At 39.8% G+C, this 17327-nt stretch overlaps 1 protein-coding gene and 1 pseudogene across 1 annotated transcript in view; one reads left to right on the top strand and one right to left on the bottom strand.

Moving 5' to 3' along the window:
• Positions 1–208: 208 nt before the first annotated feature.
• Positions 209–12332, bottom strand: LOC118847336 (annotated as a pseudogene).
• The window catches only part of CHMP2B (charged multivesicular body protein 2B), a 19826-nt gene continuing 14658 nt past the window's right edge, over positions 12160–17327 (top strand). The window contains exon 1 of the mRNA XM_036757844.1: positions 12160–12439. Coding sequence (XP_036613739.1) covers positions 12406–12439 — 34 coding nt within the window. The 5' untranslated portion in view covers positions 12160–12405. The remainder of the gene's footprint in view (positions 12440–17327) is intronic.

The following is a 17327-nucleotide window of genomic DNA, read 5'->3' as shown; positions in this document are numbered from 1 at the left end:
TTACAGAGCTTGATTTTGGTAGCTTAAGGTCCCCTCCCAAAAAAAATTTCTCCACAAAACCACTCATTGATGCTTCAATTCCTTCCATGAGGTTAAGTCTTTCATTTCTCAATGAGTTAAGGTTCTACAACGCTATACCTAGGTCACTCACTGACTTAACTTCACTTTAAGGTGTACATGGCTGATTACAGACACTATCTTAGGAGAAACTCAATCAAACAAGTAGAGAAAAGAAGAAGAAAAAAGCTCATAAAATGAAATGGTGAGGTTAAAAATGAGCTTTGCCTACTTCACACAGCAAGATATATGTTTTAAAAAGCTACATAAATTTAGGCATTATTTGCCATGTTATCTAAGACTAGCCTTATCTCACAATATTCAGTACAGAATAGAATCAGTATAAGGACTTTAGTGATTGAAGTAACAGGAAAGTGTAAGCAAGGATGAATTAGCAGGGATTTGAATATAACCAAGTCAAGAATGAAAAAATGGAATAGACCCAAATAATGTGCTAAATCATGAATTTAACATAATGCAAATACATACATATGTGTATTTTGTGTATCTCTCTTCTAAACTGCAAATTTAACCAGTTTTTTTCCTCAAAAAGACATTCAATGAACCAGTCTGAACCAGTACTGAACCTATTTTCTAAACTACTGAATCAGAACAAAACTAAAAGCTCAAACTACCTCAGCACTGAAATGACATCCTATTTACTTCCAGTTCAGTTATATCGTAGTTTTGCCTACAAAACAGTCTCACAACATAGAGCAGGGTAATGTAACACTGATCAATCAAGCAAGCATTTATTAAGTGCCCCCTATGTGGCAGGCACTGTGCTAGGCACTAGGGAAAGATATGGGCCCTGCAGTCACTTGCACTGTCTGAATATGTGACAGAGACCCTAGCAACTTAGTCCACTTTCATCTCTCCAAAAGTTTTAATATGTGAGGAGTTTTCCTTGGTTGTGTCAGGCTTACTTTCAGTCCCACTCCGTCTATTCATTGGTACATTGTGTTCATCATTCACTTTCACTGGGTCTTCAAACACATCCACTTTGGGTTTGCCCCTGTAAGTGATGGGGTTACAAAAATTATCCAGCTGCTTGGATTTCACAACTCTTTGCACTACTTTCACCACAGGGTTTTCAGTGAGGCTTAGTTGTTCTGTGCATTCATCTTACTGTTCAACCAATTCATGGCTGCATTGATGAATTGTTCTACCTTTTCCATATCAGCAGCATTTATGTGACCATATTTTCAAATGCGCCTACCACTTTCATAAGTAGTTGGATCGTCTTTCCCAAGTCATTTAAAGCTTTTGGTCTCTCTTCATGTTCTAGGTGCCTAATTTGAATAGGCTGGCCAAATTTCTTTAGTTCAGTAAGTTTATCCAATAAATTTATTTTGGTTGATCTTCTCCATCTTTGTAAAGCCAATTTATTTTATCTCCCAACAATGAAGCCAGTTTACTATCTTCTGTAGTGATAAATTTTTCACAGACATTGCACAGCTTGTCTCTGAAATCACATACATACTTGTCAACAACATTCTCGGCATAATTTCTTCCTTTCTCTAATTTGTCCCGCATGATCATCTTTCCCTCATTCTCTATTTAACTGCTGATGAGATCTGACCCTGCTACCTGTACGAGCTACTCTGGATAGGCAAATCAATACTCTTGACTTTTCCTTTTTTGACATTCTGATTTGCTCACTCTTGCTTGTCTGAAGGTGCTGGCTTTGTCCTGGCACCCGTATGAGCAATTTCCTCTTCGGGTGTGTGCTCAGCATGGCTTTTTTGATGGCCCTTTTCTTGGTCAACCTGCATTCTAGCCATCTCATCTTTGTCTTCATTCTTAAATGATGACTCTGTTTCCATAGGTAATCCCCTTCCAAACCTTGCTTCTGAATTACTGATGTACTAGTCACTCTGAAGATACCATGGATATTAACAAATAATTTAACCTTCACTTTGGAATTGTCACCATCAGACCAGGGAAAAGCATTTTGAATATGAAGTTCCCAATTCAGGGATCAAAAAAAGGTGCTTCATGTAGATAGGTATAATATGCTTCTAAGTCAAATGGTTTCTTCATGTAAAAGCTAATGATTTTTGAGAATGGAGCAGGAAGGTTCTCACTAAACACTTCACATTACCAAGTTCCATTCTCAAAAGAACATTTACTTAAATTGTATCACCTTTTACTATTTTCCACTACATATCAATTTAGAATAGTATATACCCCATCCTGGATACCTACACTCAACACAGCTATGTGGTCCCATATATAGTTGTATATGTAACCCTGGCTCTATAATTATTAAATTTACTTTCATCCTAATTCTCTTCCTCTCATTTTTCAGTCTTTCAGGACTCAGAGAACCCTAGCTTTCTCTGACCTCCTTGACATGTAAGTCTAGAAAGGAGTGTTCAGATTTTCTCCTTTCTAATCACTGCTACTTCCAAAGCCTCATTCAGATGCCATCACTTAAAAGGTACTTCTCTGAGGTTCACATATAAGGGTGTATGGGATATTCAGGGATGACTAGCATCTCTGGTGTCAGGGGTTACCAAGCCCTTTTCAGGGGTGTTCATCCACCTTTGGTGTCCACCTGTCACCCCTCTTTCACCTGTAGCTCCAAGAAGTTGTAGCATGTGCAGCAGCTGCATCCTGATAAAACTGTCTTGGCAGATGGGTTAAACAAGGTTGAGGGTAACCCACAGGTCTCAAGCCCGTCGGTGAGTTAGGGGGACTTCCCCTGGTGGAATGCGCAGATAAGAACAATTTCATGAAGGCAGCTGAAGCAGGAGCTGTGGAGTGCTTAGAGTTGGTCAAACAATGAGGACACCGAGGTGTGTTGGTAAGCAAAATGGGCTCTTAGCACTTAGTTCAAGTGCTTAGCCCTTAAAGAGTTTGGCCTTTGTTTCCTTGATTAGATTTGGGAGTCCTTGGTGGCCTCCTTGCCTCAGGGGAGGGCCTTGTTTACACATCAGTTTGAGTGACATGTTTGGGACATCACAGGCTTTTAGACCACGTGGGTTTAAGTCGCCTCTTTGTGAGGATTATAGGTCACCTGGGTGAGTCACAGGTGTGACTCGCCCTGGACCCTGAAAAAGATATAAAAGCATGGGTTGGCTTTCTATTCTTTGGAGCTCTTACCCACAGAAGTGGTGGCACGAGTGACTCTGGGCCAGCCCACGTTATGAGCTCCCGGGCTGAACCTAGATGTTGGTAACTATCAATCTGTATTTGGTCTGTCTGTCGATGTTTGTAATTTGTTTAGGGCTCTCACTTGTGCTGATGCGGAGACTCCGGGCAGCTGTAGCTAAGAGCCCTCCAGCTTGTAACCCAGATGCTGGAACTTTGTTAAACTCTGGTAACTATGTATTGGGATTTGAATCAAACAAGGTCTGTCTGTCCATGTTTGTAATTTTTTGTATTTGCTCCAAAGTTCAGGATGCTGGCTTTTTCCCCTGAACTAAGTGAATGATATTTGTATGCTGAATTAAAATAAGCTTGTCAACCCCTTAACGTTGCTTTCCTTACTAAAGCAGATCAAAAGAACCTGTGCTTTTGCAGCGTGTTGGCAGCTTTCTGGGTGCTGGTTGTTGGTGGATCTTACATCCCCACAGAAGCTGTTAGCTGGATTGTTGAAACCCAAGGTCATCCGCTGCACGCCCGGGGCCGTTGTCAGTTATCTTGACATGTATCTTGCCAGTAGACTTTGATGACTATGCGAGAGAGTGAGACTTTTGAATCTGAGCAACTCTGCCCCACTTAAATCCAATTCATGAATAAGTCAGGACATCACTCTATCATTGGTCCTTGACAGAAATGATTTAGACCCCTATTTTATTACAAACTTATCTCCAGTCAGTATTAATCAGTTTGGTATGTTTCCATAAGGGTATTGATTATAAGTTCTGCATATTAGAGCCCAGAACTGTGAACTGTAGGTTGTAATTTCACTTGCTTAACCAAAAGAATGCTGACAAAGATATCTACATCCTGTTTTGCTCAAATACCACGTCCAAACTCAGTGTTGGTGGAAAATTTTGGAATGATATGGCAAGTCCCCCAATTTGTTTTGGTATATCTGTACCATCCATACCATCTTGTCTTGCCCAACATGAGTAGGAGCCCATCCACCTTATGATCACTTAGTTAGTGGTCATGTCCTCTGCTTTGCCCAACTCATGACCCCTCTCATTTTTGGCCCTCAAGATCAAGGTCTATCAACCAGAGATTTTGTATTTTACTTTGCCTCTTCTGAGTGTCAGTGAATCAAACTCTATGAAAATAAGGCCGTGGGGACTAGGGGGAAGATCATGAGGAAAATCTGAGGTCCACTTCATTAGAGGAGCCTATGGACCCAAAGTGCTTTTGGCTTGGAGCTCTGCTTCAGTGATTTTTCTTGAAGATTGGACAATTCTAGACCCCATATCATTTTTGAAAAAGGAAGGATGAACCACAATCTGTCTATACGTATCTATCCAGCTTTTAACACAATGTTTGGCACATAGTAAATACTCAATAGATACTTGCTGCCTGATTGATTATATCGCCTTGTCCACATCTCCCAGTCATTTTCCCTCCTGCTTCAGGGAGTTCAGCATCTGTCTCACAGAATTCCTCTGTACTCTAACTTCTGGCCTTTATTTCTCTATACTACTTCAGGTACCCAAAGAGGTAATTATGCTTTAGACCTCATGATCTTAAACTGTTTTACCTACATGACTATGAACCCTGAAAATTTCCTCTCTGAATATAATCTCCTGTGCTATTGTCCTCTGCCTCACTACTCCTAAATGCATCTTTTTTAAAATCACAGCATCTAGTCCAAGGGTGGGGAACCTACGGCTTCGAGGCCATATGTGGCCCTCTAGGTCCTCAAGTGTGGACTGAATTCAAATCCAAATTCTGTTCTGTGAAGTTTGGATTCAGTCAAAGGGCCCTACTTGAGGACCTAGAGGGCCACATGTGGCCTCAAGGCCGCAGGTTCCCCACCCCTGAATTCTAGTCCTTCACCCCTATCCTTTTATTACATTTCTTCCTTCACATTCTTGATCTCACAGGTATCCAGTTCAACTATACACCATCCTCAATCCTTTTGTTGCTGCCCTTTGTTCATCTACTACACACACCCTGACAGTCTTCAGTCCTAGGCTGCCTTCATTATTTACCTCCTCCACTCTGATTTCTGAGTTGCTGAATTCTCCTGAAAGAAGTCATCCAACCACCTTGGTGACTGGATTCAATTATTATCCAATAATAAATGGACATACCATTCCTTCATTCTTCTCTAATTGGCTCCTTATCATACGTCCCATAGCAGCTGTTTCAAACTTTCTCTCTCTTAGTAACAACATAAACCGGGTCTACTTCTTTCCCAATATCAACTTAAAACCAACTTTTCTGAGAAACAGGTCATCTGAGTATTTTTTTAACAATCCAAACTTCTGTACATTTTTATATTTTTTTATTCCTTTGATCGCATAGGATGAGGTGGGCCTCCTCCTCTCATGAGTGAAGCTTTCCGCCTGGGCCCTCAACCCCATGTTCTCTTCTTCTGTTTATCCCTTCCTCTTCCTCATCTTCAGTCTTTCTTTCTTTAGGAGCTTCTTCCCTGATGTCTACAAATTTACTCAGATCTTTCTGAATTTCAAAAAGAACTCTCTCAAAAGTTGACAGTGATTCACTAAATGCTCAAGCATAGAATCACGATTTAGGGCTATAAGGGTCCTTAAATATCTAACCCTGGATTTCCTAATCTTAGTTTCTGTATACATTTCAGGGGCTCTATGAACTTAGATGAGAGAAATGCATATCTTTATTTCCTTTATAATTGTTTTTCTTTGTAATCTTATGTATTTTATGCTTTAAAATATGTTCTGAGAAGGGGCCCATAGGCTTCACTAGACTTCCAAAAGGTTCTATGACACAAAGAATGGTTAAGAATCTTGATCTAGGCCAACCCCATCATTTGACAGATTGGGTAACTGAAACCTAAAGGGGTAAAGTGACTTGTCCAGAGTCACATTGAAATTAAGTTGCAGAAATGGGATTCACCTCAGTTCCTGTGATTCCAAATCCAGTCCTTTTCCTATTAATCCATATTGTTTCCCATGAATGAGGCACAATTTATGCTTTCAAGCTCAATTAAAAAGAAATTTAAATAATATGGAACAAAAAAATCTCCATTTATTCAAATCTTAGTTATCCTGTAAGGCCTATCTCCAGTCACTTTCTTCCCCAGCCCTATGCTTTAAACTTTCTTTTGCTTTTGATGCTCTTGGCACTGTCTCCCTTCTGGTACTCTCTTCTCCCCTGGATTCCATGATAGTGTATTCTGTCTCTCTCTCTCTCTTTCTCTCTCTCTCTGTCCCCCTCCCCTTTCTCTTCTCTCTATTCTTTCTCTGTCTCTGTCTCTCTTTCTCCTTTACACCCCGCCGCCCCCCCCAACTGCGTAACTACTCTTCTGTCTTCTACCCATGGAGCTTCCTTGCTACCTCCTGATTCATGCACTTTCATAGGTTCAATTAGCATTTCTTTACAGATGCCTCCCAAATTTATGTATGCAAACCTTATGTCTCTCCTTTCCTGTATCTCCAATTGTCCAATGGACATCTTCATCTTCACATCCTGTTTCTACTTCAAAATACGTCCAAAACCAAATTCATTTCCCAACCTAAGCACGATCCTATCCCAAACTTTCCTATTTCTATTGAAGGTACCACACTTCTCCCTAGTCTCCCAGTTTCATAACCCTTGAATCATTATCCATTTTTATTTCCTTTTCACAGCTATTGTTGTCCATCCCTGTTCTATCTCAACAATATTTCTTAAATCTCTGCCCATCTCTCTGTTCACACAGATACCACTAAATAGGTCAAGCCCTGATCACTTCTTGCCTGGGCAATTACAATAGCTTCCTAACTGGTCTACTTACCTCCTCTTAACAACTAACTGTCAAAGAAATCTTCCTATAGCACAGTTCTCATCATATAACTCAAAAACTTTCATGGCTCCTCACTGTTCCTACTTACATATTCTGGGGCCAAGTAGAATAAGTCTAATCTTTTTTTTCCTATACCTTCAGATACTTGAAGATAGCTATTATAACTCATCTAAACCTTCTCTTCTCCAGTCTTAATATCCCAAATTTCTTCAACCAATTCTTGCATGTCTTCCATGAAGCCCTTCCCCTATCCTGGTCACCCTACTCCGGATGCCAGCTTTAATAAAGCTGACTCCTAGAACTGACCACCATATTCTACATGTGGTCTGACCATGGCAGAGTTCAATGAGCCCATCACCTCTCTGGTTGTGTGGCCCAAGATAGAGTTTTGGATTTTTTCGTTTGTAGTATACTACAATCCCCAGATTTTGTTAGATTTTGCGGAGTATTCCGGATTATCAAAATCTTTAGGGATTCTGACTCAGCATATTAGCTATATCTCACAGATTTTTGTGATCTCTGAATTTTTTTTAAACATGTCACCCATACTTCTATCCAAGTCAGTGAGAAAAACGTTAAGCAGCCCAGGGACATTAGTGCCTGTGGCACTCATTAAAGACAACTGTTCAAGCTGATGTGAAATCAGTGATAACTCTTTGGGTTTAGTCATTCAAACAGTTTCAAATCCAACTACATTTACCATTGGCTAGCCCATTTTTCCTTCACCATTTTTCCCATAAGAATGTTATAAGAGGTTTTGTCAAATACTTTGCTAAAGACCTAGGCAAATGATATCTAAAACAATCTCTTAGTCAATTTAGTACTTTCAAATAGATCTATGTGTGATCCTGTCAATGTATATATTCTCTCCAACAATGGAGATATTTCATTAATGTAAAAAATGCTTAGTGTGGGTTGATATTTTCTTGATAATTTTTGTTGTCGTTTAGTCATTTCGTTTTTGGGTCATAAGAATTTAGGTATTGGAATACATTAATTATACTTGATGTTAAAACTACTGGTTTCATTGTAATCTTCCTGTAATAAGGCATTTTGGGGTCTTTTAGTGAATGCCTGTAATTCTGACAGAGATATTGGAGTGGTTTGCCATTTCCTTCTCCAGCTCATTTTACAAATGAGGAAACTGAGGCAAACAGGGTGAAGTGACTTGCCCAGGGTCACACAGCTAGTAAGTGTCTGAGGCTAGATTTGAACTCATAAAGACTGAGACTTCCAGTGTTCTATCCACTGCACTGACTCATTTATGATTCCTTGTAATCAATATTTCCTTTCCTAGATGTTTACTGCTGTCTTAATGCAGACTTAGGAAGGTTAGGAATACCAAAAACCCAGTATAAGGAAACATGGAGCTTACGACAAGACAGTGAAGCAAGGTAGCTTTTTTGAGAGGAAATATTCACAAAGGGGATGATCAAGAAGGTTGGACACAGGGCAATTTTGGAATTGAGCACTTTACTGGGGCCTCTCTCCCCAAACCAGTAAGTCTGGTGGAGTTTTATAGGTTCTTATCTGTCTAGTGAGTTCAGACAGTGGGGGAAGGGAAAGGGGAATCTGAACCTAGGAACTGGTGTTGATTCATGTTAGTGGAAGAGGGAAGACTCATGGGGAATTGGTACCTAGCTGTTATGGCTGTCTACAATAGGAACCTCCACTTTATCCCATCTCAGTCTCTTCTTAACCCCCCAAACTCAATCTTCCAACATCAACATTCCATCAAAATTACTCTCTTCAAGTTGCCAATGGTCTCTTAATAGCCAATTCCAATGGCTTTTTCTTAATCCTCATTTTTCTGGACCTTTCTGCAGACTCTGACATGCTTGATTTCCTTCTCTTTCATATTTTCTCTAGGTTTTCAGTATATCACCCTCTCCTGGTTCTCCCACCTATCAGACCATATCTTCTCAGTCTCTTTTGCTGGATCCTTATCTAGATCACACCCTCTAACCATAGGTGTCCCACAGGGTTCTGTCCTGGGCCCTCTTCTCTTCTCCCTCTATATTGCTTCATCGGGCAGTCTCATCGGCTCCTGAGGATTTAATTATCATCTCCATGATGGTGATTCTTAAATCTACCTTTACTGTCCTAACCTGTCTGCTGATCTCCAGTTTTGAATCTCAAACTGCCTTTCAGATACCTCAGACTGGGTGTCCAGTAGACATTTTAAACTTGACATACAGAACTCATTGACTTTCCTTCTAAACCCTCCCCCTCTCTCTCAGACGTCTCTATTTCTATCAAGGGAACCACCATCTTCCCAGCCATCCAGGCTTACAACTTAGATCTATAAACTGTTTGTATGGTGTGGGCCATCACTGCTGGGCTTTTGAACTCTTCTCCACCCTGCTAACCAAAGAAGCTATCGAGGTCATTACAACTACCCCATTGCTCTCATACACACTATATTCTAGAATTCTGCTAGAAATCAAAACAAAGCTCACTGGTCTATAGTTTATAGGCTGAGGGTGGTTCGTCATACTCTATGATGAATATTGCTTGTGTCTACCTCTATCTTCTTCACTAAAAAGCTCTCTACCATGCTTCCATACTCTAGTTCCTAGATTTCCTCACATAAGCATATTTTTAAAAAATGCAGAACCACATTTTACACTAAGTACAAAATACAGCCTCAGTAATTTCTCTATATTAGAAGTATTCAATTTTCTTTTATTTCTAAATATTAGTATAGCTCTGTATGTTTGCATATAGCAAAACTGCTCACAAGTATATGAACACTATGATCCAGTTTATGACACCTTGGTTTCCCAAAACCCACATGTACTTGAGTCTATATGAATTTAAACCTTAGACATCTCATACTTATTGACATTTTAGACTTAAATAGAATCCATACTTTTCATTTAGCAACTTATTGGGAATGATGGAGCCCTGCTTTTTGCTCCTGCTGTGTGCACTTTGTGTGGGTCTTACATCTGGTTGCCACTGAGTGTATTGGCACCTTCCCAACCAATACATTAAAATCAGTGGGGGGCTGTCTATGGAGGCCATAAAACAAGAGTGACTACAGCTGGGATGAGTACACATGCAATAGCTTCTTGACTCACCGCTTTGAAGACAACTGTGCTATCTCTCCACATGCACAATAAGCTAGCCCTGGTCTGGTATTTTTCTCCCCTCACATAGGCCCACTACACACACACACACACACACACACACACAGAACATAAGAAGAAAAGTCATTACATATTGTATTCTGCTATAAGTCATCATAAGAAACTTTTCCACGAACAGACTGATTGACAATTCTCAGTGGTAGTAGTATTATGGGAGGCCCGGTGGGCCATATTATCTAGCCTTTCCTGTCTTATTAGGGCAAAAGCAAAAAGTAGGGTAGGGAACTTTGATTTCCCCCAAATGCTTAAAAAAATCTGTGAGACATGATTTATAAATCCAGAGGTACCTGACACCACAAGTGGAGTGCCTTTCACATCAGTACTCACATATCCCCTGGAGAAATTATCTGAGATATGAGAACTAGCATTTTCAAAAATTTTTAAACAAGAATGAAAGTAACATTAATAAAATAGTTAAATGTAAATATTTGATCTGATGTTAATATGGATTTTTAAATGATTTATTATTTTTCCGGTTTTTTATGATATAAAAGCTTTCTTTTCTCTTTTTTAATAGGGTTCCCATGCAGCAGATAAGGGGCCAGTGTTGAGCAGCATACCAATAAGTGTCCACTCAAAGTAAACATTGCTTTTTCTTACTACAGAATTAAAAGCCATTCAGAGATTTCAAGGCAGCATGTTGTTGTGACTAGAGTGCTGGAATCAGTGCCAGGAAGACCTGGGTTCTAATCTTGCCTCAGACAATTATCCGTGAGAACTTGGGGCAGGTCACTGCATTTTGTCTCTGTGCTTTTCTCTTTTTCTCCCCTCAAATGTAAGAGAGGCTTTATTTTCATCAGATGGAAAACACAGTTGAGCACAAAAGCAGTCAAAATAACTCTTTGCCTCTCATGTAACGCTTCTATCTACCACTAGGGAACCATACAGTCCTCCAGATTTATAGTACTCTCCAGTGAGCTACCCCAAAAGAAGAAATGTGTCTGTGTCTCCAGCGGTCAGCAGGGGACCATAATAGCGACTATCTCATAGGGTTGTTCTTGGATCAAGAGATAATAGATTTTAAGCAACATATAAAAATTAGCTTCTTTTATTCATATATTATTAGGATGCATCTCGATGTGCCTGGCACATCATAAGCACTTTACAACGTTACCTAAAATAATGGGTGGGGTTTTTCGTTTTGTTTTTTTTTTTAAGCTGACACATGTATAGAGTGCTTTAAGGGTTACAAGGCGCTTTACAAACAATCTCTCCTTTAGCAAAGGAAAGAGCTTACTGTTGAATCAAACACCTCCCCCCTTACACATCTCGCCACCAAGGCCCTAAGCGATCAACGACTTTACCGGGTCAACAGACGGATTAAGTAGAAGAAGGATCTGAACCTTTGATTCTGGGGTCCATGCTGTTCCCTCCCCCCGCCTCCCCGGAGCACTCCTTAAGGAGAGGTTCCAAAGTGTCTTAGACAGAAGGAAGGAAAAGAGAAATCTGGGTCACACAATCAAACACCTACACACACACCAAAATGGAGGTACTCTGGGATACAAGCCTACGCGATTGCCCGGGCTTACTCTTGGCTCTTTAAGGTATCTGAGAGAAAGTTCCTGTGGCCCTTTCAGCTGGCCTGGGCCGGCCCCTCTGGCTTTGCGACTTCGCACTAGGGTGGTGTTGGTGTTGGTATGTGTGTGTGTGAGAGAGAGAGAATATGAATATGAGAAATATGAGAATAAGGGATGACCTGCCTGCCCCGAGGGAAAGAAAAGGGGATTCCAGGACCCCTGCCCACGGTCCATGGAACGCATCTCTAGCTCCACTCGGGTCTGACGCACGAGGAGCCAGCAAAGGCAGGCACCGGCAGCGCGCGTCCACCGCCGCAGCGCCCTCTCTCCCCTGCCTCCCTGGCATCGGAGGCTCCCCGCAGCGCCACGCACCGCCACCCAGCCAAGCCCGCAGGCTCTGCGCAGTCCCGAGGTCGCAGCTGGGCTGGGGAAAGAAGGGGCGGGACTAGAAGAAGGAAGGAAGGGCAGAGTTTGGGCGGCTTCAGCGTCAGCCTCTCACCTGCGCAGGCTCTACAGCTTGAACGCGCAGGCGCCGAGGCGGGCAGACGGACTTCTTAAAAAAAAAGTCTGTTTGCTTCTGTCCCGGTCACCTGAGCTCCCTGCTAGGCGACCGCTTCGGGCCCCGGCGGCGCAGACCCCGCACCACACCCCTGGCGGTCCGGGGGACCAGTGGCTTTTCTCCCCGCCCCGCCGGTCCATTGCCGTCCAAGGTGCCCCGGGCTTCTCTTCTGCCCTAGCCCAGCCTGCCGCTCAGGGGCGGGGGTCTGTGATCATGGCCTGTCTTTTCAAGAAGAAGACGGTAGACGGTAAGTTTGCGGGCCCGGGGCTGGGTGCGGGGGCAGCTCTAAGTCCGCCTATATCCCGACTGCCCCTGGGGGACTGGACGGGTGAGGGGCAGCCGGCACTTCCTGCTCCTGGGGCTGGAGGCGGGACTAGTGCTTCCACAAGTGACTCCACACATCTGCCAAGGGTCATCCTGGACAGCCTCCCACTTGATGATAGCCACCCCTGGATTTGCGGGTGTCTGTAGAGGCCAAGAGTGAGACCCGCTGTTTGCTGACGTTTCTATCACTTTAGATTTTATGATTTTACTCAATTAAGAAAAAATAAACGTTTAACTTTTCTTTCTCCACCTCCTTCCCCCCACCCCCCGGGAAAAAAAAAAGGAACACAAAAACTCTTGTAACAGGGCTACTCAAGCAAAAGAAATTCCCACATTGGTCAAGTCCAAAATTATATGTATAGAATTACATATCCGTATGTCGCTATGTCTTGTGCACATAGTAGGCGCTTAATAAATGATCGTGTGTACATATGTATACATATATACACATACACACATATATATTATTGTTACGTACTGTATGGTATATGAGTTCTTCTTACTTCTTTGTGTATTTGTTTTTTTTTTTTCCTCCTGACCTTTGGGCTGACCTGCTTCAGGAATGCAGTATAGGAAGTGAGAGAGAGAAAGGAGTGTACAGTCTGTGCTTCTTTCACTGTACCACCCTTTAAGACGGGGCTTAAATGCTTGTGGAAGAGCAATCTGGATGACTTAGTTGACTCTTAAAATTTGGATCCCCTCAAAGTAATGGCTTTGCCCACCTTCTTATAGCCTCCCATGTTTTAAAAGAGGCGTCAGTCAGTTTTGTTATGGCTTTATTACCATTTGCTAATGACAGAAAAAGAAGAGGATATTATGCCTAGTCATGCTTCCTTGAAAGTTATAAAGAGGTTTGTTTTTTTTAAATATATATTAGTAATATGTCAAGTGGTCAAAATAGGAAAAAATGAACAAATGTGCACACTTCGTCTACTTATTCTTGCCTATATTTGTATTTCATCTAGTATTCATAAAACACTTCTTGAATTTTAATTTATTACTAACAACAAACCAATTTTTAAGTTGTTAAACTTTTTTTTACCTTTGGGTTCAGGAGAAAAACTGATAATTACCCGTTTAATTCTGCGAAATTTAACAGTTTTTCAGCACCTGTTACTTGCAAAGACCTTCATATAGGGGATGCACAAATGAAATAATGAATTGTAAAAGGCATTGTCTTTCAGGTATTTTCATGTTCTTAAATATATTTTTGAGGCTTAATGAAAAATGTTTTCTTAAGAATCCTTACATTTCCTAAGTTACCTTGTTTAAAATGCTTTTTATAGGTAACTATCCCCCCTGGCATTATGCCAGAACTATAGGAACATTTTGATATATGTAGTTAAGTTTATTCTTTTACATGCTGTTGTAGTAGAACCAAGAATCTCTTCTTTGTAAGCTGCCCAGTCAGTTTCACTACAAAAGAAGTGATGGTATTTAGACAGTGGTTGGTACAAAGAGACTGTTTTGTCCAGACCTGGAAATAATTGTTTAATCCTCTTATGGTCCTGTATCTTGTTTTGTTTGTTCAGATGCCAACAGAATCATGATTTCTCACCACCAAGATATTATTCTATCATTCATTTTTTTCTTAACCATATACTCAGAATGATTGCAGTATTTTTCTTTACCAGTTTTTGGTTAACGGAAAGTTATATATTCTGTATGGTTGTCAACTTTAAAAAATTAGAATACATTAATTATACTTGATATTAAAACTACTGATTTCATTGTAATCTTCCTCTAATAAGGCACTTGAGAGTCTTTTAGTGAATGGCTCTAATTCGAAACATCAGTTATCATTGTGCTGTAAGAAAAATTATATTTAAGGTTTCTGATTTATTTGGGTTATGAATATTTAAAAGTTTATTGTGTATAAAGATAAGGAATGAGTAAAAATTTTAATATTTTCACCAGATGGTATCCATCATATTTCTTACCTGTATAGTTATTAGGACATTTTTACATAGTTTTTGTATATTAATTATTTATTATCTACATTGCTGAACTGCACAGTTCTTTTGATAGCTTTTAGGGAGTCTCATCAAGTAGAAAAAGTGGGAAGAAATAGCCAGTGAGGATACCAAGTGACAATAAGGTTGTGCACTGAGGAAACATATTCCATTGTCACTGAATTCATTATTCTTTAGCAAATGCTATTCATTCTAATATCTGTTGATGAAAAGATCTTAGTGATGTTTGTGTTGTGCTGTTTTGTTCTTATGTGTTAATAAATTTAAAATCTGTGGTTAGAGTAGCATTCTAAGTTTAAAGTCATCTACCTCAACACATTTACTTATTTCAAATAACTACTGGGATAGTTACGTGACAACATGTTTTCCTGAATAATCATCTCAAGTTATATCAAATTCTTAACACTATCCTTTTTTCTTTCATTATTTGATATAGTGTTTTTCTTCCTGGTTTTATTTAAAATGAGGTTTTTTTTTTCCCTTTCCCTGAGAGATGACAGAAGTGTTCTGGCTAAGCAATAATGAGGCTATATATTATGCTTTTTAATGCTGCTTTATGCATTTCTCCTAGATAAATCCTTTGACTCAATGATTATTGATCATAAGAGCCTTTTGTTGCATGCTCTCTTTTCATCTATTTCAGCTGTAATGAAATCTTGATATATGATTTGTAGGCACAATGTGATATAATTTACATGTTTACATGTCTAGAAAGAATTTGAATCTTTTTTTCTTTCACTTGATAGATATGTAATAGATCATTAAAGAATACTGCTATTACATATTAAGCAAAATATTCTACAATTATAATTTGTGTTTAATTCATTATTGATATGAAAATGAATTAACCATCTCACTGATGATGAGACTAGCACAATACCAAATACTGTTTTGTTTTGTTTTTTAAATTGGGAAATAAATTTAAAGACTTTGTGGTGTGGGGAGAGAAGGGATTTGTTATAGACATGTCTTTCTTTTCCTTCAGTGAAAACTAATGATGACCTATTTTTGTAGCTAAGTATGAACCTGTAACTCAAGATGCCATTAGCATTTGTCATACTGACATAATTGACAAATTCCAGAAACACTTTTATGCAGCTACCTATGTGTCTTAGGATTTGAAGTACTGTCTATCTTTGTTATCTTTTGGTGTCATTCTCATCTCCACTGAGTGTTTTTCCTACTGGAATGAACTGGAACTGGAGCTCCTGTGATTTCATTGGTAGTAGGAAAATCCAGACTATCTTCTGCAATTTATAGTCTTAGAAAGTTGTCTAGAACACTGAGTGGTTAAATGACTTGCCCAAAGTCATAGTGCCATAGTGTGTGGGACTAGAGTTTGAATCCAGGTCTTGCTGGCTCCATGGCCAACTTTCCATCCTCTGTACAATGCTGCTACTCATACTTAAATCAACAATTACTTGCTTAACAAAGCACCCACTGTGAGCCAGGCACTGTTGATGACATGAGATACAAGTATAAAGAATGAAGCTCCCTTCTTGCAAGGAGTTTATATCCTAGTGGGGGACACAGCAAGAACATAGTAAAGTAAGTACAGCATAAATATGAACTTCATAAATACAAATATGGAGTCACGAAGAGTCAGACACGACAGAAAAATGACTCAACAACAACAAATAGAAATACACACAAAGAATATATGTGTATATATTGTTATACTAGTATATATTGTTATACTAGTAACTTTTTTTCAATATTGTATAAAACAAAACATTTTTATAAGGTCAAAATAAAACCCTTACAGCATTCACAATAACTGAAAGAAGGAGGAGAGAAATAATAAGAAACTCCCATCTAAAAAGGGCTGCAACAAGTAAACCCATGATGGCAATAGCTTTTATGAAAGTTTATTTAATACAGTTCCTTAGCCAGAGTAGACCCAAGTCTCCCATTTTTGCTACTCAAAGACAGAACTTGACAGCCAGCCAGATGAGTGGTGGAAATTACTCACCATGAGCTGCCAATACTCTTTTAAATTTAAAATCCATTCTTCCATTCTTTGGCGAGTTTCAGGCTCAATACAAGGTAGTTTGTAGGGAGGACACTGAGAGATCATAAATCATACATCACAAGGTGGTGCCTTAAAGGAAGAGAAAGACTCTGAAGCTGAGGTAAAGAGGGAGTTTCAGGGAAAGGGTATGATCAGCATAAAGACCTAGAGTCTAGAGATGAGTGATATGTGAGTAGCAGAGAGAAGACCAGTTTGACTGGATTGCTGAGTGTGAGAGGGTGAAAATGTCCAGTGAGGTTGGAGAGATAGGTTGGGTCCAAGTTGTGTGAAGACTTAATAGTTCACCTGAAAAGTTTATATTTTATCCTTCAAGCAGTAGGAATCCACTGGTTGAGTAGGGAAGTCACTTGGTTAGATCTGTCCTTAAAGTCCGTTACTTAGGCAGCGATGTGTAGGATGAATTGGAGTGAGGAGAGATTAGAGGCAGGAAGACGCAATACCTAAGATTTCATTTGGAGACACCTATTATGGTTTGCATATGAAGTGGTTTTGGGTAACTTTTACAGGCTAACTCTTCCCATTTTCTTCAGCTGATCTCAGATAGCGTGATTTTCAGTTTTCTCTCTGTCCTTGTTCCTCACCTTTGTGATTCTTCAGTATTATTCTTTTCTGGACTCAATCTGTTATTGTCTAAGTAAACAAAAAAGAAGAAAATCACTATTGTGTTTAATTTTCAAAAATTATCCTTCTAGGGTAGGAATTCTCCAATTAACTTCTGCAAGAATTCGGTGCAGCAACTATTAGTCAATGAGTATTGAGGACTTACTATGTTCTAGGCACTATACTAAAAACTATAATACAAAAAT

Source organism: Trichosurus vulpecula, chromosome 4 (genome assembly GCF_011100635.1).
Source record: "Trichosurus vulpecula isolate mTriVul1 chromosome 4, mTriVul1.pri, whole genome shotgun sequence".
Lineage (NCBI taxonomy): Eukaryota > Metazoa > Chordata > Mammalia > Diprotodontia > Phalangeridae > Trichosurus > Trichosurus vulpecula.
The sequence above is the reverse complement of the archived record's forward strand: the minus strand, read 5'-3'. Positions and strand labels throughout refer to the sequence as shown.